Source organism: Mobula birostris, chromosome 26 (assembly GCF_030028105.1).
Source record: "Mobula birostris isolate sMobBir1 chromosome 26, sMobBir1.hap1, whole genome shotgun sequence".
NCBI lineage: Eukaryota > Metazoa > Chordata > Chondrichthyes > Myliobatiformes > Myliobatidae > Mobula > Mobula birostris.
Window position 1 is genome coordinate 17,278,492 of NC_092395.1, and position 26,073 is coordinate 17,304,564.

Genomic DNA, 26,073 nt, shown 5'->3' on the forward strand with positions numbered 1-26,073 from the left:
GTTGACACAGATCAAATCATTGCACGCAGTGCATTGAGGTAATACAAGGTAAAACAATAACAATGCAAAATAGTGCAACTACAGAGAAAGTGCTATGCAGGTGTGTAATAAGATACATGACTTTAATGGGCTAGTTTCAGGGTAGAATCTGCCCTTGAAACTAGTAGTACATGCTTTTAAGCTTTTGTATTCTGTGTCATGGAAGAGGGTATTTCTATGGTGGGTAGAGTCTTTGATCATGCTGGCCACTTCACTCAACTGTGATATTGTCCCCAATTATTAGAGGATCTCAAACCCTCCCCCTCCCCCACCTTTTTTTAAAAAAAGGTGTCCTTCTCCATCTGAAACATTGAAACCCTGGAATATTAAGCAGCTTTCCTGTTCCCCTCTCCCCTAAGTCTTTGTTAATGGTCACAATATCATTATCCATGTAATGATCTATTCTCTGACTTCAACAACCTTACCCATAATATTCCTATCATTACAATATACACACTTCAACCTGTCCATTCTAGTGTCCATTACCTCGTGCCTTTCCTACCTTTCTCTCAATTTCCCCACTTTCTGACTTAGTGTACTAGTACTCATCCCCCTAGGTGCACTTCCCGCAGATGTCATCATTAAGGAGACTGGAGTTCCCTGACTTTCTATCTCTTGCATGAGGAGCATTCCATTGTCCTAACTGTGTTCCTGCTGAATCAAGGATTACAGATGAATGACAAAATTAAAACCTTATTTGTTCTTACTTGTGATGCTTCATTGGAGCTTTTAAAAAAAAAATACTGCACTCTTTCTCACTCGCCTATGTTTGGTGCTGTTTACTCCACCACTTTGTGCCAAAGCCTAAGCTCTCCATCCACTCTGATACTGGCCACTCTACTTGACCCTAACTTTGTTGCTGTCTGTTAGCCAACCAATTATTAACTAACAATTTGCCCTCTAAGGTCCTGCTCAGTGAAACTCACCAGCAAGTCCTAAAACCTACCTCTTAAATGTCACTCTTGAATAGTATAATTCATGATTTAAGATTAAGCCAGTATTTTCCAACCTGTAGCCACCCTGTTGCATTCACAGCATCTTGATTAGTCACGTCATAACCAAATAAATTCAGTGAATATAAACAGATTTTATTGAGATTCAAAATGTTAATCTTTCAAGACCTTTTGTAGACCTGTTCCATTTCCTTTATTCCGCATATTTTTGCCATGACTAAGTAACTTAAATTTTCCCTGCGCTTTTGCGTCCACATAGAAACTGGTGGTTTGGATAGATGCCAACTGCTTTTACCTGCTTGTGCCATGGACTCTTCTCTGTGCCTTTCTTTTCCTTAAATTTTCAGTTAGAGTTCTTCATTCTGCTAATCTGGTTCAACTAAGGAAGTTAACAGCTTCAATTTAGCATTCCAGGATTTCTAGAGGCCATATTATGGCTTTTAATTCCAACAGTCCATCCTTCTGCCAGTCTTCTCACCCTCACAATGTCCCAAACTTTGTCCAGCATTTTGTATGTGTTGCTTGGATTTCCAGCAGACTTCCTCGTTGTTATCCTGTTGTTTCTGATCTTTGTGTTCATCAGCAAAAGTAATGGAAGACACTGTTAGGAAGGAGCTTAAGAATAGACTTGGGAAAGCTAGAAGAGGACCTAAGAAGGCCTTGGCAAATAGAATTCAAGGAAACCTGAAGGGATTCTACACATGAAGAATAAGAGGATGATTAGAGTGAAGGTAAAACTGATCAGGCTTAGAGGAAATGCCCCTGGAGTCGGAAGAGGTAGGGAAGTCCTTGGTGAATACTTTATTCACTAGTGAGAGGGACCTTGATTGTGAAGTCAGTGTAAAACAGGCTCATATGCTAGAACATGTTGACATTAAGAAAGATGATGCACTGAAGCTTTTGAAAAACCATTAGAACAATAAATCCCCAGAGCTGACTGGTTATACCTCAGGTTACTAAGGGAAGAGATTCCTGCACCTTTGACAATGTTCTTTGTGTCTTCACTGGCCACAGGAGAAATACCAGATGATTGAAGAGCGGCAAATGTTATTCCTTTGTTCAAGAAAAGGGGTGAGGATAACCCTGGAATTATAGACCAGTGAGTTTTACTTCAATGATAGGCAAATTATTGTAAAAGATTTGTAGACATAACATTTACCACATTTGGAGAAGCATAGTCTGATTGGGGACAGTCATTGTGTCTTTTTGAGTGGCAAGTCAGTCGTCACGAGTCTGATTAAATCTTTGAGAATATGAGAACAAATCGATGAAGGTAGAGCATGTAGTTTTTTTTTAATAAATTGTTTTTGTTACTTTTTCTATTTTTGTGAGGGGGGGGCTATCAGGAGAAGACAAATATCAGTTGTGTTGTACATGCATACTTTGACAATAAAATGAACCTTTGAGATTAGATGAGGAAGTGGAAGTGTGTGTTAGCACATAGCATGAAGGTTGGTGGTGTTGTGAATAGTGTAGTAGGTTTTCTAGGGCAGTGGTCCCCAACCACTGGGCCGTGGACTGGTACCGTTAAGCATGTGCTACCGAGCGGTAAGTAAACAATATGATTTGGCGATATGAAACGATACGAGTCAGCTGCACCTTTCCTCATTCCCTGTCGCACCCACTGTTGAACTTTGATGCACGCAAGGTCATCAGTGACCCTAGACGTGCAAAGGAATGGGTCCGTGACCCATTTGTGAATGTTTCCAGTGAATCTTCCATGTCAGCACGAGAAGACGATCAACTCCTTGAGCTTGCAAATGACGGTGGGCTGAAAAGTATGGTTGACATAACGTCTGTGCCGGCATTCTGAATCAAAGTCAATGCTGAATATCTTGAGGTAGCCACGAAAGCACTGAAAACGTTGCTTCCATTTCCAATATCATATCACTGCGAAGCGGAGTTTTCTGCAATGAATGCAACGAAAACTAAATTGCAGAATAGACTGGATATAAGGAACCCCTTTCGAGTATCGCTGTTTCCCATCACCCCTTGATGGGACCGTCTTGTTGCAGGAAAACAAGCCCAGGACTCCCACTGATTGAGCCATCTTGGTGCGTTGCAATGATTTTATATGTTCATACGAGGAAAATATGCGCTGTGTTTAATATCCAAACGTTACTTAAAATGTTATGATGTTATTGACTTAAATTCAGTGGTCCCCAACCTCTGATCCACGAAGAATGCAGCGGTAGCTGGAATGCACCTAGCACATCTTTAAGAAAAAAGCCGAAGTAAACAAGCTAATTGATTAGGTGCCGCCTGGCATGTAAATGTCGGTCCAGATCAGAGGGGATTGCCGATGCGTTGCCTCTGATCTGGGCTGGCATTTACATGCCGGGTGACACCTAATCAATTAGCTTGTTTACTTCAGCTTTTTTCTTAAAGATGTGCTGGGTGCGCTCTGGCTACCGCTGCGTTCTTCGCGGCAATATATTGGTCCGCGGCCCAGAGGTTTGGAGCCACTGTTATAATTGACTTATCACTACATTCATGGGAGGAAAATATGCGCTGTGTGTTTAATATTAAATTAGTTAAATAAACCTCTTCAGAAACGAAATTGAGTGTATTAACCACTTATAACTGACTTATCACCTATATTCCGGTCGTGATTAACACCCCCCACCCACCAGGTCGGCCGGTCCGCAAGAATATTGTCAATATTAAAGCAGTCTGCGGTGCAAAAAAGGTTGGGGACCCCTGTTCTAGGGACACCCCATACATGGCAATGTACACCAGATGAATTCCTCTGTCAATTACTATTAAGAACTAAAACACAGTTTTGTAGTACTGTAGTAGGATTGGTACTGTTTTAATTTGTTCTGTATTTCATTTAAATACACAATTTGTTACTCAGTTAAACAGTAGTTTGCCATTTTTATATCTTTCAACTATTTCACCTACAATTTCCCTACAATTCGCCTACTGACGCAACCAATTGACAGATGATGCAACAACCATTACTCTACGTACTGTCCTTACACATCTGAAGAAGAAGGATGCTTATGTGAGAATGCTGTTCTTGGACTACAGTTCAGCATTCAACACCATAATTCCATCCAGGCTCAACAAGAAGCGCAGAGACCTTGGCCTTGACCCTGCCTTGTGCAACTGGATCCTGGACTTCCTGGCAGATCGCCAGCAAGTTTTAAGAGTGGGCTCCCTCACCTCCAACCCTCTGACTCTCAATATAGGACCCTCTCAGGGGTGTGTAATGAATCCCCTCCTTTACTCCCTGTATACCCATGACTGTATCACCACCTGCAGCTCCAAACTGCTAATTAAATGTGTCGACGACACTACATTGATTGGCCTTATCTCAAACAAGAACGAGGTGGCTTACAGGAGCAGCAGCATCCCTCAGCATCCACATCACCGAGGACCTCACATTGTCTGTACGCAACAGTGCCTCTTTCACCTCAGACATTTGAGGAAGTTTGGTATGAGCCTCCAAATCCTAAGAACTTTCTACAGGGGCTCCAATTGAGAACATCCTGACTAGTTACATCACCGCCTGGTATTGGAACTGTATCTCCCTTAATCGCAGGTCTCTGCAGAGAATGGTGTGGACAGCCCAGCACATCTGTAGTTGTGAACTTCCTATGATTCAGGACATTTACAAGGGCAGGTGTGTAAAAAGGGCCTGTAGGATCATTAGAGAGCAAAGTCACCCCAATCACAATCTATTCCAGCTGCTACCATCCAGGAAGTGGTACTGCAGCATAAAAGCCAGGACCAACAAGCTCTGGGGCAGCTTCTTCCACCAGGCCATCAGACTGATGAACTCGCGCTGAATTGAGTGTACTTGAAATTACATTGACTATTCTATTTATTATAAATCACTATGATTGCACATTTAGATGGAGACATATTGTAAAGATTTTCACTCATATATGTGAAGGGTGTAAGAAATAAAGCCAATTCAATTCAATTTCAATGAAAATTTGGCTAATTGGGGCAACTGCTCAATTGGGCCAACATGTACCTGATGTGTCCTAGTTAACCGGAATCCATTATTTGTGGTTGGTAATGTAACTTTTGGGATGCATTACATAGTATGAACTTGTGGTTGCACTGTGTTAATACAAAGCAAATTTGACTTAGTTACATCAAATCATTTCAAATCTAAATAGCAACAGTATAATTTATTGCCAGTCAATATCACTGAGACTGAATTACTCTTAAGTGTGGAGTCTTATTTTTTTCAACTTTTGATTATTGAGAATTATTTTCAAAATAGATGCAAAATTTCTGTCCAAAACGTGAAGTGATATAGGTAAATGAGGAAAATATGACCTTGGTAGAAATGGGATTTGGACCTCTGGGGGATAAGAGTGTGTATGTGCATGCACAGATCATACTTGGTCCAACTGATTGACACAGCAAGGATGTTTTTATGTTAGAAGATTCTACTTTAAAGTGAAGATATTCAGTTATTTGTTTTTAATGTTAGCATAATTAATGGAGAAAAGTCTAAAAATGATGTGCATTTGTTACCTCAATAGATGCATCTTCAAAGTCAGTTATAATTTTATTTGCCATTCTTATATTTGCCTTTGTATTTTCAAAATAATAGTGTAACAAAATATTTAAACTGTCACTAATACCCACTGACCTTGTGGAATTGTTCCTTTCTAGGTACGGGAGAAAGTGGCAAGAGCACATTCATCAAGCAGATGCGGATCATTCATGGAAGTGGATATTCAGATGAAGACAAACGAGGTTTTACTAAGCTGGTCTACCAAAATATATTCACTGCCATGCAGTCGATGATCAGAGCCATGGAAACGCTTAAAATCCAGTACAAACATGAGCAAAACAAGGTAACTTTATAAAAAGGGAAACAACTTTTATTATTATTGCAATAAAGTGCACGCATCTGCTAGCATGTTGCTTTGCTTGCCATTTAAAATAAAAGTCTGAACAATGCACCTCAATTTTTATTACTTTTAAGTAGTTCAATTTAAAAAAAAAGTGTGTGTATATGAAATGCAGACGATTGTGCTCTTGTGGCCCATACTCCGTAGGACCTTCAGACTGTCTTTACTGTGGCGGTGAGAGCATACAGCAGGATGGGGCTGACTGTCAATACCATCAAGACAAAAGTGGCTTGCCAATGGAGTACCAGTGTCCCACCCATTCGACCTGCCTTCATTGTTGATGATAAAAAGCTGTTAGTAGTGCTATCTTTCAAATATCTGGGGAGCATTCTCTCTGAGGATAGCGACATTTACAACGACATCCAGCGCTTCATTAAACTGGCATCAGCTGCCTTTGGGAGACTTCAGCGTAGAGTCTTTCAGAACAGGAACCTTCGTCCCTCCACAAAGGTCGCTGTATACCAAGCAGTCTGTGTCACCACCCTCCTTTATAGCTGTAAAGCTTGGGTAACCTACAGCTGTCACATCAAGTCCTTGGAGCGCTTGCAGATAAGCTGCCTCCAGCGCGTCCTGGGAATTACCTGGCGTGAGTGGGTGCCTCACACTGAAATACTTGTAAAGACCAACTGCAGGAGTATAGAGGCCATGATCACCCAGCGTCAGCTGCAGTGGCTGGGGCACGTGATAAGGATACCCACACGTCGGCTACCCTGCAGAGTGTTATACGGCCAGCTACATCATGGTGAATGCTCAGCTGGAGGGCCGAAGAAGTGCTATAAGGATCAGATGAAGAATGCTTTAAGAAAGTGCAAGATCAGACCCGAGGACCTGGTGGATGTTGCTGCTGACCGTACCACTTGGCGACAGCTGTGTAGGGACGAGGTTCGTATCCTGGAGATGGAAAGAACAACCAGAAGACAGAAGAGAGCCAGGAGATATGCAGCCATGGTTGCCACCACTACCACATATACATGTTCCACCTGCAATAGAGCTTGTGGGTCCAAGATAGGACTGTATAGTCATCAAAGATCTCATCCTTAAAGGAGTGGACGTTGTCATCGGATTTTGATGGACAACCAAAGATGTGTGTGTGTTAAGATCAGTTGAACTTGAGTTTGCTCTACCACTAAAGATTCTGTCTGATCTGAATGTAACTTAAACTCTATTCCTGTCTCATCCCAGTAACTCTCTCCAAGGTATCAACATTAGGACTAATACCATATTTTAAATTTTAAAAAAAAACTGTTTCCATGCCCTTTGAGGAAGTGAGTTCCAAAGACTCAGGATCCTCTGAGGAAAAAATTCAGTTTAAAAAAAAATGTATATTTTTTCAAAGTATGATCCTTAGTTTTAGATGTTTGCATAAGAGGAAACTTTCTCTTCATATACAATATTGAGGAATCTTGATGGAATGAATGGATTAAATCCCCTCTCGCTGTTTTGGATTCAAGCACATACAAGCATGTCTGTCCAACCTTTCTTAATAAGACATCCCACCCATACCAGTTATTAGTCCAGTAATACACATCTGATCTGCTTTCATAGTACAGTTGGCCCTCCTTATCCGCAAGGGATTGGTTCCAGGATCCACCGCGGATACCAATAAGCGGGGATGCTCAAGTCCCTTATTCAACCTGTCTCAATGCGGTGGACCTCAGGACCCAGCGAAACCCCGGACCTTATTTAACCTGTCTCAGTGCGGTGGACATTAGGACCCGGCGGCAGAGCTCTGAATGCGTAGTGTTTCTGTTCACGAAAATAATCACGATTGAAAATAAAGTGGAAATAATAAAGCGATCAGAAAGAGGTGAAACGCCATCGGTCATTGGAAAAGCATTAGACTACAGTCGGTCAACGATCGGAACAATTTTAAAGGATAAAGTGAGAAAGGCCCTGTCCGGATGAAAGCTATAGTTATTACTAAGCAATACAGTGGTTTTGGGTTTCCGATCCTCCACATCAACCTGACATGGATGGAGAGTGCGCTCAGGAGCGGTCTGTCACTGGATCAAACTTGGGAGCTTCCGTTCCCGAGCCCGGCGCTGAAACATACGTTTCTTAAGTGTTTTATATGCATAGAAGGGTTAAATATATACTATATACTCAGACAAACATTTGACTATGAAACTAAATAATACCGGATGTACCTGTTTCGACTTAGTAAGAGAACTTCCGTTTTTTTCGATCCCAATCCACGTTAACCTATGCACATCCTCCCGTATACTTTAAATCAGCGGTCCCCAACCACGGGGCCGCAAAGTATGCGCTACCGGTCTGCAAGGAAACGATATAAGTCAGCTGCCCCTTTCCTCGTTCCCTGTCATGCACTGTTGAACTTGAACATAGGGTTGCCAACTGTCCCGTATTTGCCAGGACATCCCGTATATCGGGCTAAATTGGTTTGTCTCATACGGGACCACCCTTGTCCCGTATTTCCCCTGCTAAGGTAGAGCGTTCCTATGAAACCTTTCGTGCTGAAATGGCATAAAGCGAAGATGCAATTACCATTAATTTATATGGGAAAAATTTTTGAGTGTTCCCAGACCCAAAAAATAACCTACTATATCGTACCAAATAACACATAAAACCGAAAATAACACTAAAGTATAGTAAAGCAGGAATGATATGATAATTTTACACAGCCTATATAAAGAAGAAATAATGTATGTACAGTATAGTCGGGAAGATTAAGGCAAAACCGATTTATGGAAAAAAAATCGCTACGTATGTGCATGCACACGTCATGCATGTGCACACAAGTGCCTGCGCAAGGCTTCATGGTCATGGTAGTCTTTCTTGGGGTAAACACAAGTGTCCCGGGGATTTGACTGCTACTTTTGTCCCTTATTTGGGAGTGAGAAAGTTGGCAACCCTAACTTGTAAAAGACATGTTGAGGTGATTTTCACCCTACTTGAACTCGCACCCCCCCGGATTGGCTGGTCCGCAAGAATATTGTCAATATTAAACCGGTCCGCGGTGCGAAAAAGGTTGGGGACCCCTGCTTTAAATCATCTCTAGATAGTTGTTATACTGCATTGCTTAGGGAATAATGACAAGGAAAAAAAGTCTGTAATGCTCAAACAACAACCGCTGGAAGAGCACTTCCAGGTTTTCTCAATTCGCAGTTGGTTGACTTCGCGCATACGGAACTCACGGATAAGGAGGGCCGACTGTATTATCATCCTCCCTTAAATAAGGACAGCAATAATGCACCCAGATGTGATCTCACTTTTGCGTCATTTCATTGAAGTATAATCTACACGTGTATTCAATTAATTGAGCAGGAAACAATAATGTTTTTAGCTTTCTAATTGCTGACTGTATCAGCATAGTAGCCTTTTGTGAATCACACATTAGGCCACCCAGATTCCACTATTTGATTAGTGATTTTTCATCAAAGGATTTTTTAAAATTTTATTTTCCTGCCAAAATCATCAGTTGCACATTTTGCTACATTATACTCCAGTTGCCAGATCTTTGCACATTAGATCTGAACATTGGTTATCTCCTCTTCCCACAGGAAACAAGACACTTGCTCACTATTCTGACTTGACAAGTTAGTTGAGTGACTATAGCTGATGGCCAGTATTTCTAAGTTACAGATTTGCAGCTGTCTCAAAACAACAATAGTTGGAAATGAAAGCTTAATTACTTTGCTAATTTTCTATGCACATGTGATGTTGGTGTAATTTTTTGACGACAGAACATGTAATTTTGTATTGCATTGCAATTGCTGGATCCAGAAAGTGATCTGAATATATTACATTACGATGTATTTTGACTGCGTTGTGTTCTTCTGGATCAGTGTCACTTTATGCAAGACTTTAATTCCACAATCTTGTTTAACTGAATAGTTTTTTTTTGCAATTGATAATTAATAATTTCCTCAAATTTGATTGGCTGTTTTATTGAATCACTGAGTAATTGAAACAGCTTTGGGGGGGAAAAAATCAGAGTCAACAACATTGGCCAGACCTATATAGGACATTTTCATTCTTAAATGGTATTAGAGAGCTGTGGATATTTACCTTTGAAGAGTTCCACATATTTTGAAATGACTGTTTCAGTAGTTATTATTTGATGTGATATCAGTATTTGTAATCGATTACTGAAGAAATTTTTACCAGATTTACTTGTGGTATGGAGTTTGATCTATACATAAAGGTAGGTAAGTATTTATGGCATTATATCTCATCTTCCTTAATTATTTTGTCTCATTCAATTAGCTAAGCACAGAAATGTATACAACACCTGTAGCACAGAGGATTAGCTTTTTACCCTGTAATATGTATAGCTAGAACAAAATATACTTTCAACGAATTAGTCTCCTGAGACAATGTAGGAGCCATAATACTAAGATCAAAGCAAATTAGAATTTAATTTTTACACATTTAAAAGAGACTACCAATTAATCTGTGTTCATTTATCTTCTGTAATATACAGTGTACTTGCATTCTGTAATCATCCTAACTTGAACTGTAATCTTAAAACAAAACAGAATTCCACCTCTGCTAAATTGTAATATCTTATGCTTAGAAGGTTCTCCTTAGAACCTTAGAACTCTTAGAAGGTGGGTATCATAATATGATGCAATTCACCCAGCAGTTCGAGAGGGAAAAGCTGCAATTGGATTTATCGGTATTGTGGTTGAGTAAAGGTAACTATAGAGGCATGAGAGAGGAGCTAGCCAAAGTTGATTGAAAGGAGACACTTGCTGGAATGATGCAGAGCAACAATGGCTGGAGTTTTGGGCCTGAGAGTGAAGAAAGACCTAAGGTCTGATTGATTTAAGTGCTGAGTCAAGGCAGTGGGGCCTAGGCCCAAGAACATATTGAAGAGGCAGGACGTGGTCAAAGAGTGAGGAGCGACTTAAGGTTTGGACAATCTAAGCGCCAGGTCAAGTTAAAAAGATCAGGGTGTCGGCAAGGCCAGTTTAGCTCGCTGCTCCACAAGGTTTATCTCTGCACGAAACCAAAGCTCTGGCTGTTGCAACTAATGGGCTCTTGATTCAACTGCGGTGATGACTGGCTTCCTGGCTGTTCCAAATGTTATGTGCTTATTTTTATTGATTTGTTTTCCTGCACAATAGGTGTTTTGACAGTTTTTTAAATTGGTTCTATTGAGTTTCTTTGTTTTGCTGCTGCCTGTAAAGGTTGTATATAGTATACATACTTTGATAATATATGTACTTTGGACTTCCAACTTTATGTAGGGCCATAGGTTTAATGGGAGTGTAGTTTCACAGTGAGTGATCGGGATAGTACAATGACAGTGTATTATCTGTTTGAAATTGACTAATTTATCTTTTTGTTCCTGCTCCCTAAACCTTCATTTTCCCACTGGTGAGAGAAGATAGATGGTCAGGAAGTTGTAACTCTTCAAAGTGTTTTGGTCAAAATGTTTACAAATGGGTGTTTGACTTTATGAATTATATTTTGAAAGGTTGTGATAATATTCTGCAGCTGAAGTCAAATAAAATGAAATTTCTGAGTTTCCAGGAGGGAAGAGGATTACCTTGTGCGGATTTGTTCATCTACTAATGTAGGAACCAGCTGCTATTCCTAGCTTGAGTAACTGAGAGAATCCTTTGCTTAACACCCTGTGGAATGTTGCTTTGGCCTTGTTGAAGGATCTGCAAAATTGCCCAATAGTCAGTGTTAACTGAGAGCTGAATATGGACAGTGTCCTCTGGTAGTCTTGAACCTTAAAACATTGCATACTCTAAACTTGGTCTTGCTGACATTGAATAAGAGTTTGCTACTGTGGCACCACTCAGCCAGATTTTCAATCTCCCTTCTATATGCTGATTCAGCCTGCAACAGTGATCCAGCAAACTTGAATATGGTGTTGGAGCTGAGTTTAGCCACACAATCATAAGTGTAAAGCAAGTAGAGCAAGGGCTAAGCACACAGCCTTGGAACCTGTGCTGATGAAGATTGACGAGGAGATGTTGTTGCCAGTCCAAACTGACTGGGTCTTCAAGTGAGAAAATTGAGAATTCAATTGTACGAGAAGGTATTGAGGCCAACGTCTTGAAGCTTGTTGATTAGAGACAGCATGTAATATAGCAAAAATAAGTAGGAAGCCAAAGGATTGTGAACCCCTTAAGAACAATAGAAGGCAATTAAAAAAGCAAAAAGAGTAACAATGAAATATGAAAGTAAGCTAGTCAGTAATATAACAGATGATGCCAAAAGATTATTTGGATATATAAGAGTAAAACAGAAGTTAGTGTGGACTCAGACCGCTGGAAAATAATGCTGGAGAGGTAGTAATCAGCTGACAAAGAAATAGCAGGTGAACTGAATACACCAGCCTTCACTGGGGAAGGTACCAGCAGTATGCCAGAAATTCGAGAATGTCAGGGGCAGAAGTGAGTGTAGTCACTATTATTAAGGATGAAGTGATGAGGAATCTGAACATTCTGAAGCTAAAGTTACCTGGAGCAGATGGACAATGTCCACGGTTCTGAAAAATTTAGTTGAAGAGGTAGTGGCAGCATGAGAAGTAATCTTTCACTTGATTCTGAAATTGTTCTGGAGAACTGGAAAATCACAAATGTCACATCACTTTTTAAGGGAGGGAGGCAAAAGACAGGAAATTATGGGTCAGTTGGCATTAACTTCAGTGATCGGTAAAATGTTGGAGTCCATTATTAAGGATGAGGTTTTGGGGTAATTTGAGGCATATGATAAAATAGGCTGAAGTCAGCATGGTTTCCTTAAGTGGAGATATCTTTGAAGAAGTAACAAGCAGGATATTTAGGTAAGTAGATGGATGAGAGGGGTATGGTGGTACAGGTGGAAAGGACTAGGTCGGTACAGACTGGATACACCAAAGGGCCTATTTCTGTGCTGTAGTGCTCTATAACTGACTCTGCTCAACCTCTAGCACAAATATAATTATTTCTGTATCAGTGTACTCTTGTTAGAATGAAGTTTGAAGACCAGGTTTGGAGATTATTTGCATTTGTTCAGTTCAGCCATAGTCTACTATCTATCATAATTGGTCACTGTTTCGATGTAAGGCAAGAATTCATATGCCAGGTATGTGGAATAGGTCATGCATACATTCTTTTTATTTTCTGCCCTTCAGGCATTTCTTGGATTCATTTGCACTCCTCAGGTCTCAACCTTAAATGTTTTTGTTGTTCCATATCAGAATACCTTATCTATAAGCTTCATCTTTGAATCTTGCTTTTATTTTGAAGTTCCTCTCATTTCGGAGGCATTGAGTACATTGTTATAATGTTAATCTTTATTGTCCAGGGTTTTTTTTTTTGTTGCCTTTTATGAGATGAAATCAACAATTACAGATTGGCTTGAAAGGGTAATGTTTTGAAACCCTCCATTGCTTCACATCATGTGGGATAAAATTGTACAAAACAAATCCAGTCTACTTATTCAGTTGAACTGTGATTTGTCAGGCACACTAAGCCATTCTTGCATGTTTAAGTTTTTGTCCCCAAATAGTCTTCTGCTTTTATAAATTTCTCATTGTAATATCTTAAGTGTGTGGCATACTACCAAACATTCCAGATTAGCAAATGTTAGAACTGTAGATTACACCATGATCATAAGAAATAGAAGCTTTGGAAAGTCACCCATTTGTTTTCATGTGGTCTACCTATAAAAGATCTAAAGAAATTCACACCCTCAATCCTTAAGTCTTTCAATTTCCAATAATAAATCAGTTTGTGCTTAAAATGGACAAACTAACTGAAACCCCACAGCTGTCTGGAGTTGGATCACAGTGCTTCAAATAAATTTCTCCATTTCAGTAATGCAGTGCAACTCTGATAATCTGGTATATTTTGTACTTTAGCTCCACTCTGGTAGATTTTCTGGCTGGTTGGATATCAGTCCCATTCATACAACACACTTGTAATTCACATTTTAAATGGTCACATAGTTAAATGGTGAATTTTCCAGTGAATTGATGAGCTTAAAGGGAAGATGGGAACAGGGTCCTGGTGAGTTTGAAAGGAATGTGGAATGGGGCCATGGCACCTGAAAGGAGCACAAGTGACTGAACCCAACAAGCTAGATGCCAAACATTCAAATTATCAATGTCTTGAATTCGATTGTCTTAGTATATCAGCAATTTTCCTTTTCAAGTCCTTCACAATTTTTGGGTTTCATTGAGATAAATGTTGAAATTCTAAACGTGCATTCCTCAACAAAGATGACATTCTGATCCCAGGAAATGATGAATCTAAGCATTTTGCTTTCAAGGCAATTATGTCATTCAGAATGGCAATTAAAACTGCAGACAGCAGTACTCAGATATGGATTTTCCCATTCCTGTATGACTGCAGCAAGGCTTCACTGTTCCTATACTGAACTCCTGTTTAATTTGGCTAACTTATAATGTTCGTCCTGATTGCTTGCTGTTCGTTCTTGTTTGCTTTGTTTAATAAGCCGATATACTTGGGTACCCATGTATGTTATTTGTATATTTTGTTAACCCAAATTAATTATTACTTTAACCAAGATTATTTTCCATTTGCTCTCATCCACTTGTTTAACCTATGGTCCTTTGAAAAGCCCTGATATCACAGCTTGCTCTTCTAGATAGTCTTGCATCTTCAGCAAAATTGCATGCAATGCCCTTTTTTAAATTATTGATACAAATGATAACACTGAAGGCTTGTTATTTATCTTCATAGCATACTTCGCGTAAATGTTTATAAGCCTGAGATTGGCTATTTGTTTCCTATTAGTTCATAATGGTCACTAACTTCATACTAATAAAGTGTACCCAATCTTGTTAACTATTACTTTAGAAAACTCCTATAGACTCTATCAAATGCGTTTTGAAAGTGTTCCATTTACTAGTTTTCCCATATTTAACTTGTAATGCCCCCAAAATTGAACTGAAGCAATTTTTTGTGTGTGCTGTTAATACGCCGTTCATGGATTCCATTATTTTATAAGTCACTCTTACTTTTCTAATGTTCAAGTTAACTATATCATGCACTAATAATTCCCTATGAGAGAGCTCAACACTTGTCATTGGTTCTTTACTGAAATTTTCCAGGATACCGAAGTATGCAGTACTTCCCCTCCTTGCTGGGATCTGTCTATCACTTGTTAGCTCTTGCTCCATTCTTTGACCTCACCTCTGCTGGTCATCTCCCCTCTATTTTTCAATCCAGATGAAGGATCTTGGTTTGAAATGTCAATGGTCCTTCCCCTCCCCCCCACCCCCCGAGATGCTGTCTGATCTGCTGAGTTCCTCCAGTGTCTTGTTTATTTAGTACTTAGTACATTTTCAAAAGGGATGCAATTCTGGAAAATCTGAGCAAATTCCTATAGATGTACTAACATAGAGCATTCTAACTAGTTCTATTACTGTCTGGTAGGGGTGGGGGAGAGCCACAGCACAGGATCGAAATAAGTTGCAGAAAGTTGTGAACTCAATCAGCTCCATCATGGGCAGCATCCAGGACATCTTCAAGGAGTGATGCCTCAAAAAGGTAGCACCCATCATTAAGGACCCCAGTACCTAGGACATGCCCTCTTATTGCTTATTTATTTATATTTCATTTAATTTAGATGTAAGTATTGCAAAGTGTTGCTGCCACATAACAACAAATTTCACAATATATGCCAGTGATATTAAACCTGATTCTGAAATGGTTCATTAAGCAAAATTCCATGAATTGAAAAGATTTTTAAAAAAATGATTTATGGACATACTGATTTCAATTTGAGAAGAGTGATGCCTCCTATTTAATGTCAAAATTTCAAAGAAAAGTTGTAAATTGAAAGGTTGCCAGAAGAATACCATAAATGCTTGACTTGCAAGTGCACTCAATGAAAAGTTAATCAGTTTTGCTTTTGCCCTAAGAGGGATGTCATTTATTTGAGCACCACACACAAAATGCTGGAGGAACTCGGGAGGCCAGGCAGCATCTAGGAAAAGAGTACAGTCAACGTTTCGGGTTAAGAAGTTACTGGAATTTTCTGACCATGAATTTTGGATTGTAATCATCTGGATGTTTTTGTCTCCATGACTTTTATTTCCTCCTTTTAAAACAGTTTTGGACCTGAAGTGGTTGGAAGCCATCTAATCTTAAGCTGTTTGTCAATCAATTTAATAAATGACAGTATCAAACTTGCATAATTCTATTGTGAATTTTATATCTATTTATATACATTATTTGTATATATTTATATTTAGAGTTAGATACATATAAAATAATTAATATATATTTCTCACCCCTTGTGGGTGGTGTGTATTTGTATTTTTCCCTCCAATCTCTGCTCCTCTACCAGAGTCCTGGGAGCTTGAAGGTATGGTGCAGTGTCGTTGCTGTTTCCAGTAGTGCGCTCTTCTGGACCGAGATCACAGATGTTGTTTCCTGGATTTGTTGGAGCCACTCTTCTAGTTCAGGTGGCACAGCCGCAAGTGCTCCTATCATCACTGGGATTACTCTGGCTTTAACCTTCAATATGCTTTCTATCTGCTCTTTCAAGTCCTTGTATTTCACCAGCTTCTCATATTCTTTCTTCCTGATGTTACTGTGATTCGGGACTGCCACATGTACTACTATTGATTTCTTCAGTTCCCTGTCTGTTGCAAATGATTTCTATTTCTTCCTGAGTATAGGCAGAGACTGAAGACTGCAGCACCAGTAGTGAGGACCAAGAAGGTATGGTCAAGGGAAGCACAGGAGCGCCTACAGGACTGATTTGAATCAGTAGACTGGACTGTATTCATCTTCAAACCTGGATGAGTATGCTGCAGTTGTTACCAACTTTATTAAAACCTATGTGGATGAGTGTGTGCCTACAAAGACTTGCTGTACATTCCCAAACCAAAAGCAGTGGATGAACCAGGAGGTACGTCGTCTGCTGAAGGCTAGATCTGCAGCATGCATTCAAGTCTGGCGACCCAGGCCTGTACCAGGAAACCAGGTATGATTTGTGGAGGGCTGTTTCAAGGGCAAAGAGACAATTTCGAACGAGGTTGGAGGTGACGTTGGATGTACCTGACAACTCTGGCAGGGTTTGCAAGACATTACTTCCTACAAAGTGAAACCCAATAGCACGAATTGCAGTGATGCTTCACTACCAAATGAACTCAACACTTTCTATGCCCTCTTTGAAAGGGAGAATATAACTACAGCTGTGAAGATCCCTGCTGCACCTGATGACTCTGTGATCTCTGTCTCAGAGGCTGATGTTAGACTGTCTTTAAAGAGCGTGAATCCTCGCAAGGCGGTAGGTCCCAATGGAGTACCTGGTGAGGCTGAAAATCTGTGTCAACCAACTGGCAGGAGTATTCAAGGACATTTTTAACCTCTCACTGTTACGGTCAGAAATTCCCACTTTTTTCAAAAAGGCAACAATTATATCAGTGCCTAAGAAGAGCTGCCTTAATGACTCACCTGGTAGCACTCACATCTACAGTGATGAAATGTTTTGAGAGGTTGGTCATGAATAGACTGAAGTCCTGCCTCAGCAACCTGGACCCATTGCAATTTGCCTATCGCCACAATAGGTCAACTGCAGATGCAATCTCAATGGCTCTTCACATGGCTTTAGACCACCTGGACAACACAAACACCTATGTCAGGATGCTGTTCATCGACTATAGCTCAGCATTTAATATCATCATTCCCACAATCCTGATTGAGAAGTTGCAGAACTTGGGCCTCTGTACCTCCCTCTGTAATTGGATCCTCGACTTCCTAACCGGAAGACCACAATCTGTGCAGATTGGTGATAACATTTCCTTGCTGATGATCGACACTGGTGCACCCCAGGGGTGTGTGCTTAGCCCACTGCTCTACTCGTTATATCCATGACAGTGTGGTTAGGCATAGCTCAAATACCATCTATAAACTTGCTGATGATACAACTATTGTTGGTAGAATTCCAGATGGTGACGAGAGGCATACAGGAGTGAGATATGCCAACTAGTGGAGTGATGTCGCAGCAATAACCTGACTCAGTGTCAGTAAGACGAAAGAGCTGATTGTGGACTTCAGGAAGGGTAAGATGAAGGAACACATACTAATCCTTATTGAGGGATCAGATGTGGAGAGAATGAGCAGTTTCAAGTTCCTGGGTGTCAAGATCTCTGAGGATCTAACCTGATCCCAGCATATTGATGCAGTTATAAAGAAGGCAAGACAGCGGCTATACCTTATTAGGAGTTTGAAGAGATTTGGTATGTCAACAAATAGACTCAAAAACTTATATGGATTTACTTTGGCTGCATCACTGTTTGGTATGGGGGACCTACTGCACGGGACCGAAAGAAGCTGCAGAGGGTTGTAAATTTAGTCAGCCCCATCTTGGGTACGAGCCTACAAAGTACCCAGGACACCTTCAAAGAGCGGTGTCTCAGAAAGGCAGTATCCATTATTAAGGACCTCCAGCACCCAGGGCATGCCATCAGGCACACACTCAGTGATTCAGGAACAGCTTCTTCCCCTCTACCATCCGATTCCTAAATGGACATTGAACCATTGAACACTCCCTCACTTTTTTTAATATACGAAGGGTAATGGATAAGTTCGTGGCCTAAGGTAGAAGGAGTCAATTTTAGAAAATCTAGCACACTTATTTTTCAACATAGTCCCCGCCTACATGTACACACTTAGTCCAGCGGTCGTGGAGCATACGGATCCCTTATTTGTAGAAGTGGTCCACAGCAGGAGTGATTGATAACTTTGTGGCCTAATGTAGAAGGAGATGAGTTATACAGCTGTCATTACATACACGTGCAGTTCAACTCCTTGAGTGAAAATGCAGAAAGTTTGGAGATAATAACTCATCTCCTTCTACCTTAGGCCACAACCTTATCAATCACCCCTGCTGTGAACCACTTCTGGAGGTCCAAGACGCTGACCTCTACAAAGAAGGGATCCATATGCTCCACGACCGCTGGAGTAAGTGTGTAAATGTAGGGAAAATAAATGTGCTAGATTTTCTAAAATTGACTCCTTCTACCTTAGGCCACGAACTTATCAATCACCCCTCGTATATTATTTCTGTTTTTTGCACAATTTTTAATCTGTTCAATAAATGTATACTGTAATTGATTTATTATTTTATTGTGCATTTTTCTTCTATATTATATATTGCATTGAACCGCTGCTGCTAAGTTAACAAATTTCACGACACATGCCGGTGATGATAAATCTGATTCTGATGTTATATCTGGTTGGTTGGCCAGTACCTGCTTAGTGGTCTGTATTTGGGAGTCCTACCGGATCTTGGCTCTGTCATTCTCCACTATTTTCGCGAGTGTTTCCTATTTGGACTTGGCAGTGCCCAGTCCATACTCAGTGCAGATGTTCCTGTACACAATTCCTGCAATTTGGTTATGCTATTCAGTGTATGCAGTTCCCACCTACATCATGCACCCTACTACTATGTGCTGGATGGTTTCAGCAGATTCCTTGCATGGTCCGCATCTTGGGTCTGGTCTGGTGTAATAGATACCTGCTTCTATTGCTCATGTGTTCAGCGCCTGTTCTTGTGCAGCCATGAGCAGTTCCTCAGCCCTATCATTTCCAGCCATTGGTGGGACTTTGTTATGTCAGCCATCTCTGATATCTGGCAATGGTATGTTCCAGACATGGCTTATCCTGCCATGGTCTCTGGCCCTCTGGCTCTGCTTCACCCACTACCACTTCCATATCCCCTGCCTGCAGTCTGAGGTATTCTTCCAGCAAGTCGTCCTTGTGAGCCATTCTCGTGACATACTCATGGATATTTCACATTTCTTCCAGGACTTTGGCCTTGACACTTCCAAGTCCCCATCCTCCTTTATTCTGCCGGGTGTAAATAGAGGGCCATGGGTAACCCTGGGTTATTTCTAAGGTAAGGGTATGTTCGGCACAGCTTTGTGGGCTGGAGGACCTGTATTGAGCTGTAGGTTTTCTATGTTTCTATATGTACAGTTGTTCGACGTTGGACTTTGGATGGAATCCTCCATGTATTGTTAGTAGTTTCCGGGTCTTGTTGTCAGCAGCTTCCAGTTCATTCCTTGGCCAGCACACTATTGCAGCAGGGTATCTGATGACTGGTAGGGCGAATGTATTGATGGCTCTGATCTTGTTCTTCCCATTCAGCTGGCTTTTTAGGACCTGTAATACTCTTTGGAGATACTTGGATGTTACAGCCTTCCTTGTGCCCTCATTGTGGTTTCCATACGCCTGCAGGATCCCCAGGTATTTGTAGCTGTCCTGTACACCTGGTATGTGGCCTTCAGGTAACCCTGTTCCTTCAGTCTTGAAGAGTTTGCCTCTTTTGACTACCATCTGGCTGCATTATAATACTGGTTATTGGCCATTATTTATTGTTCATCCTTATTTTCCCAGAAGCTAGAGGTGTGTCCACCATTTTGAATGGTAGCAGTCCTGTAGGCACTCATACTTTTAGTGGTTCCAGTGATTACCTCAGTAATATTGAAATGCTGTTTATTTCCAAGCAGTGCTCATAGTGTCAGTGCCATATTCTTAAAACCTTTGTCTTTCAAAAGTTTCATGGGTTTTAGAGGTGATGTCAAATAAGACTTGATGGTTCTTGCAGTGCAGTTTATAGATGTGCAGATCAGTGTGAAAGGAGTATATATTCAAGGCGGTACTGAGGTGCCAGTTAAGTGAGAGTGAAGTTGTGTTATTGGAGCTACACCCATACATACAATTAGAATGTGTGGGCGTGTTTCTTTACTTTGCTGGTTTGCCTTGTAGATAATTAAAAAGCTCTAGGGGTCAAATGGTGAGTCACTTGCCATTGATACCCAGTCCTTCTATCCACAGTACTTTGATATTTTTAAATTAAAATTAACCCCAGGGTGTTGAAAGATTTAACCTTAGTAATGCTTTTGATTGTGAAGATGTTAAATTCTTCTTGGTCGTAATCAGCCACTTCTGCAGTGCAGATGTAACTTAAAGCTATCAGAGCAAGCCTGAATGTTGATTAGATTGTGCTGTACATAGTTGTAAATAGGCTTAGTCACTGTGATCAACAAATATCCACTTATCTTCTTCTGGAAGGGGAAGTATTAGATGATGCGGCTAAAGATGATTGTGCCTGAAGAACTGTGCAGCCATGTGTGCTTCGACTGAGATGATTAACTTGTAATTACCATAATTATAAGCCTACTGCTCGAACTGGTACTTCAGACTAGGAATTGCAGGATTTCTAATTATTCTGTTCCATTTCAGAAAGCTTATATCATTGGTTTGCTTATAAACCTCTGAATATTTTTAAGCACCACACACAAAATGCTGGAAGAACTCAGCTGGTCAGACTGCAGCTATGAAGGGAGATGAACAGTTGACATTTTGGATTGAGACATAGGTGGTCAGCAGTAAGTCCCAGCCTTTATGACTGTTTATTCACTTCTCTTCATGCTGTATGATCTGCTGAGTTCCTCCAGCATTTTGTAAATGTTGCTTTGGGATTGCCAGCATGTGCAGACTTTCTCATGTTTATTATTTTCTCTCCCTTTCTTTTCCAGTCCTGCTGAGTGGTCTCAGCCCAAAGCATGGACTGTTCATTTATTTCCATAGATGCTGTCTGAGCTGAGTTCTTCCAGCAGTTGGTTTGTTTATTTATTTATTGAGATACAGTGTGAAAGAGGCCTTTGCCCCCCCCCACCCCCCGCAACCCCCGATTAACCCTAGCCTAATCATGGGATAATTTACAATGACCTATCAACTGATATATCTTTGGACTGTGGGGGAAAACCCACACATTCCACAGGGAGGACATGCAGATTCCTTACAGATGATGTCAGAATTGAATGCTGAACTCCGCCCGAGTCATGCTAACTGCTGTGCTACCAGTTTACCCCATATGTGTTTGCTCAACATTTCCAGTGTCTGCTGAATCTCTTGTTTCTGTATTTTTTTAAAATGTGGATAGTTTAGGATGAATGTCTTTAGTGAAAATATGTTCTTGTTCCACACTTCAGCAAGACGACTATACTTGGGTTTCATACTTTATACTTACAACTGCAAGAATAAGTTTGTGAACTCTTTGCAATTACCTGGTTTTCAGCATTACTCATAAAATGTAGTCTAATCTTCACCTAAGTCACAATAATAGACAAATGCAAACTGCCTAACAACACACAAACAATTGTATTACTTATATAACCATATAACAATTACAGCACGGAAACAGACCATCTCGTCCCTTCTAGTCTGTGCCGAACTCTTACTCTCACCTAGTCCCACCGACCTGCACTCAGCCCATAACCCTCCATTCCTTTCTTGTCCATATATCTATCCAATTTAACTTTAAACGACAACATCGAACCTGCCTCAACCACTTTTGCTAGAAGCTCGTTCCAGACAGCCTCCACTCTCTGTGTAAAGAAATTCCCCCTCATGTTACCCCTAAACTTTTGCCCTTTAACTCTCAACTCATGTTCTCTTGTTTGAATCTCCCCATTCTCAATGGAAAAAGCCTATCCACGTCAACTCTATCAATCCCCCTCATAATTTTAAACACCTCTATCAAGTCCCCCCCTCAACCTTCTACGCTCCAAAGAATAAAGACCCAACTTGTTCAACCTTTCTCTGTAACTTAGGAGATGAAACCCAGGCAACATTTTAGTAAATCTCCTCTGTACTTTCTCAATTTTATTGACATCTTTTCTATAATTCGGTGACCAGAACTGTACACAATACTCCAAATTTGGCCTTACCAGCACCTTACACAATTTCAACATTACATCCAACTCCTATACTCAATGCTCTGATTAATAAAGGCCAGCATACCAAAAGCTTTCTTCACCACCCTATCCACATGAGATTCCACCTTCAGGGAACTATGCACCATTATTCCTAGATCCCTCTGTTCTACCACATTCTTCAGTGCCCTACCATTTACCATGTATGTCCTATTTTGATTAGTCCTACCAAAATGTAGCACCTCACATTTTTCAGCATTAAACTCCATCTGCCATCTTTCAGTCCACTCTCCTAACTGGCCTAAATCTCTCTGCAAGCTTTGAAAACCTACTTCATCATCCACAACGCCACCTATCTTAGTATCATCTGTATACTTACTAATCCAGTTTACCACCCCATCATCCCGATCATTAATATATATGACAAACAACATTGGACCCAGTGCAGATCCCTGAGGCACACCGCTACACACGCTCCTCCAATCTGACACACAGTTATCCAGCACTACTCTCTGGCGTCTCCCATCCAGCCACTGCTGAATCCATTTTACTACTTCGATATTAATGCCTAACAATTGAACCTTCCTAACTAACCTCCTGTGTGGAACCTTGTCAAAGGCCGTACTGAAGTCCATATAGACAACATCCACCGCTTTACCCTCGTCAGCTTTCCTAGTAACCTCATCAAAAAATTCAACAAGATTTGAACTTCTCATCAATACTGAGTCCCATTTAAGCAATCACAGTCTAGGTTCAAAAAAAAGTATGCGAACCTCTAAGGTAATGCTAAGTCAGGTTACTGACAGAGCCTGCTCTTCTCAAGAAAGATCTCTTTATGTGCACCATGCCTCGATCAAAACAACTTTCAGAGAACCTTAGAAGGAGAATTGTAGCTGTGCATGAAGCTAGAAAAGGCTACAAAAGCACCTCTGAAGACCTGAGTGTTCAACAATCCACATTAAGAGAAATTGTCTACAAATAGAGGAAATTTGGTACTGTTGCTACTCTCCCTAGGAGTGGGTGGCCTGCAAAGATCATGCCAAGAGCACGAGGTGCAATGCTGAAGGAGGTGAAAAGGAACCCAAGTGTAACAGCAAAAGGCCTGCAGAAATCTTTGGAACTTTATTCATGTGCCCACTAAGAAAAATACTAAAGAAGAATGGCCTTCATAGAAGGACATCACGGAGGAAACCACTGCTCTCAAAAAAAATTGCTGCACTTCTCCTGTTTGCCAAAAACCATCTATATGTTCCATGGCACTTCTGGGACAGTATTCAGTGGACAGATGAGACAAAAATTGAACTTTTTGGCAGAAACGGACACTGCTGTGTTTGGAGGTAAAGAGGCACCGCACATCAACAGCAAAACATCATCCTAACTGTGAAGCATGGTGGAAGGAGCATCCTGGTTTGGGTCTGCTTTGCTGCCTCATCGCCTGGACAGTTTGCAGTCGTTGAGGGAAGAATGAATTCAAAATTGTATCAAGACATTTTACAGGGGAATGACAGGGTAGTGACCCACCAACTGAAGCTTAATAAAAGTTGGATTAATGCAACAAGGCAATGATTTGAAACATAAGAGTAAATCAAGGTGAAAATTTGTGTTTTGGATTTGCCATGTCAGAGTCCAGACCTTAACCTAATTGAGATGCTGTGGCGTGACCTGAAGAGAGCTGTTCATGCAAGGTATCCCAGAAATATTGATGAACTGAAGAAGTTTTGGAGGAATGGTCTGAAATTCCTCACTATTGTGCAAGTCTGATCAGCAGCTACAGGAGAGATTATTGCTGCTAAAGAAGGTTCTACCAATTATTAAATACAAATGCACACATACTTTTTCTAGCCTCAACTGTGAATGGTTAAGCAATGTGCTCAATAAAGACGTGGAAAGTACAATTGTTTGTGTGTTATTCATTCAGGCAGATTGTGTTTGCCCATTATTGTGACTTAGATGAAGATCAGACTACATTTTATGAGTAATTAATGCAGAAAATCGGGTAATTGCAAAGGGTTCACAAACTTTTTCTGCAACTATATATCTAAATGTGTATTTTGGAAACTGGCAGGATGTATTGAAATGGGTTTCGTGGCTGCTGCAGAGATTTCGGGCATCTTATGCCAGGTTGGAGCATGACATTCCTTGTGCCTTTCCACCCCATCCCTCTCCTGATAAGCAACAATCGAGATGGGTTGAGCTGAGAATACTGTGTAGACTTGCTTACTGAATCAATGAAGCCAGCTGGCAGCCATTCTTTCTGCACCTCTTCACTTTTTTTTGTTGCGGGTATATCTCTGATCCTCTCCTACACATTCTTTTTATTCATTTTCAATTTATGACAATGTTGGTCTACTAATTGTTCTCGAGGCCTATCGTATCATGGGGGCTGCTTGTATCTTCATCTGTAAAAGTAAACTTACTAGTTGATAGCATTCACATTCTATGGTCCTCTGTGACAAAAATCATTAAAACTTAAAAAAAAGTTTAACAATTATTAAATTAAGTCATGTGCATAAAAATTTTAATTTTAAAAATTGCTGCAGACACAATTTAAAAGTGTACTAAACTTGTTCTTGGTTTCCTTGACAATTGTAAAAATGCCCATTCAAGTGAATGGATTTGTGGATCATTGCCAATTCTTACAATAGAGGGCTTTACATGTAAACTTCTCATTATAAATTACAGGAAATTCTGGTGAGTCTTGCTTTACTACTGGAGTCCAAGTAAAGTTCATCAGTAGAGCAGTAGGAAAATTATTGGATGAACTAGGCCAGCAGGTTTGGGACTGGCATGTTTGTGCAGAAGTTCCAAACATGATGGTATATGCTGAGAGGTGCTGGCAAACTCTAGCAAAAAATTGCTGTATTCAAGTGGTATGGTTTAAAGGACGCACAGAATTCCAAAGTAAACAACGAATGAATTTCAATTTTTTTCCCTTTGTAGTTTATCATTTTTTTTGCATGGCTGTCCTCATAGTAACACTTAAATTCCTATCCTAATTTGCTGTGGCAATTCACCATTTTAAAGTCTCACAACAGGTGGGTTTTAGTAATGATGAAAACGTGGCATGTGATTATTAGAAAATAGTTCAACTGTAAATTTTGGAATGCTGATACTTGTTTCAATTTAAAGGTGAATTTGTGGAAATACTAATAAGTTCTGTCTGAATTCGTGATGTTACTCAGCAAGTAATAAAATGCATCTTCAGTTTTAAAACTATTTACCATGTTGTGTTTATTTTCTTACAGCATTAACAGTTAGTGTGTAAGGCAGTAGCCCAGATAGTGGGAACACTGGAGATCAGTGGCTACCTGGGGATCGGCAAGGACTGACATTTCAACCTTAAATGCTGTCTCCCTTGTCTTTTGGGTCATTATTCATTTTTGCCATGTAAACTCCACGTTCAAAGCCTCTTAGGAGCTGTTAAAGCTTAGTCTTCCCGATGAGATTTCTTTCCCACTGTTAAAACATTCATACAGCAACATTCTACAAAATTCTTGTTTTTTTTTTAATGCCTCATCCTCAGATTTCTCCATTG

The 26,073-nt window shown here is 40.4% G+C and overlaps 1 protein-coding gene across 2 annotated transcripts in view; it reads left to right on the plus strand.

Moving 5' to 3' along the window:
* LOC140188288 (guanine nucleotide-binding protein G(q) subunit alpha-like) overlaps positions 1–26,073 on the plus strand; it is a 125,801-nt gene that overhangs the window by 67,634 nt on the left and 32,094 nt on the right. For both annotated transcript variants that reach the window (XM_072244391.1, XM_072244392.1), the window contains exon 2: positions 5,631–5,815. In XM_072244391.1, the coding sequence (XP_072100492.1) occupies positions 5,631–5,815 (185 nt within the window). The remainder of the gene's footprint in view (positions 1–5,630; positions 5,816–26,073) is intronic.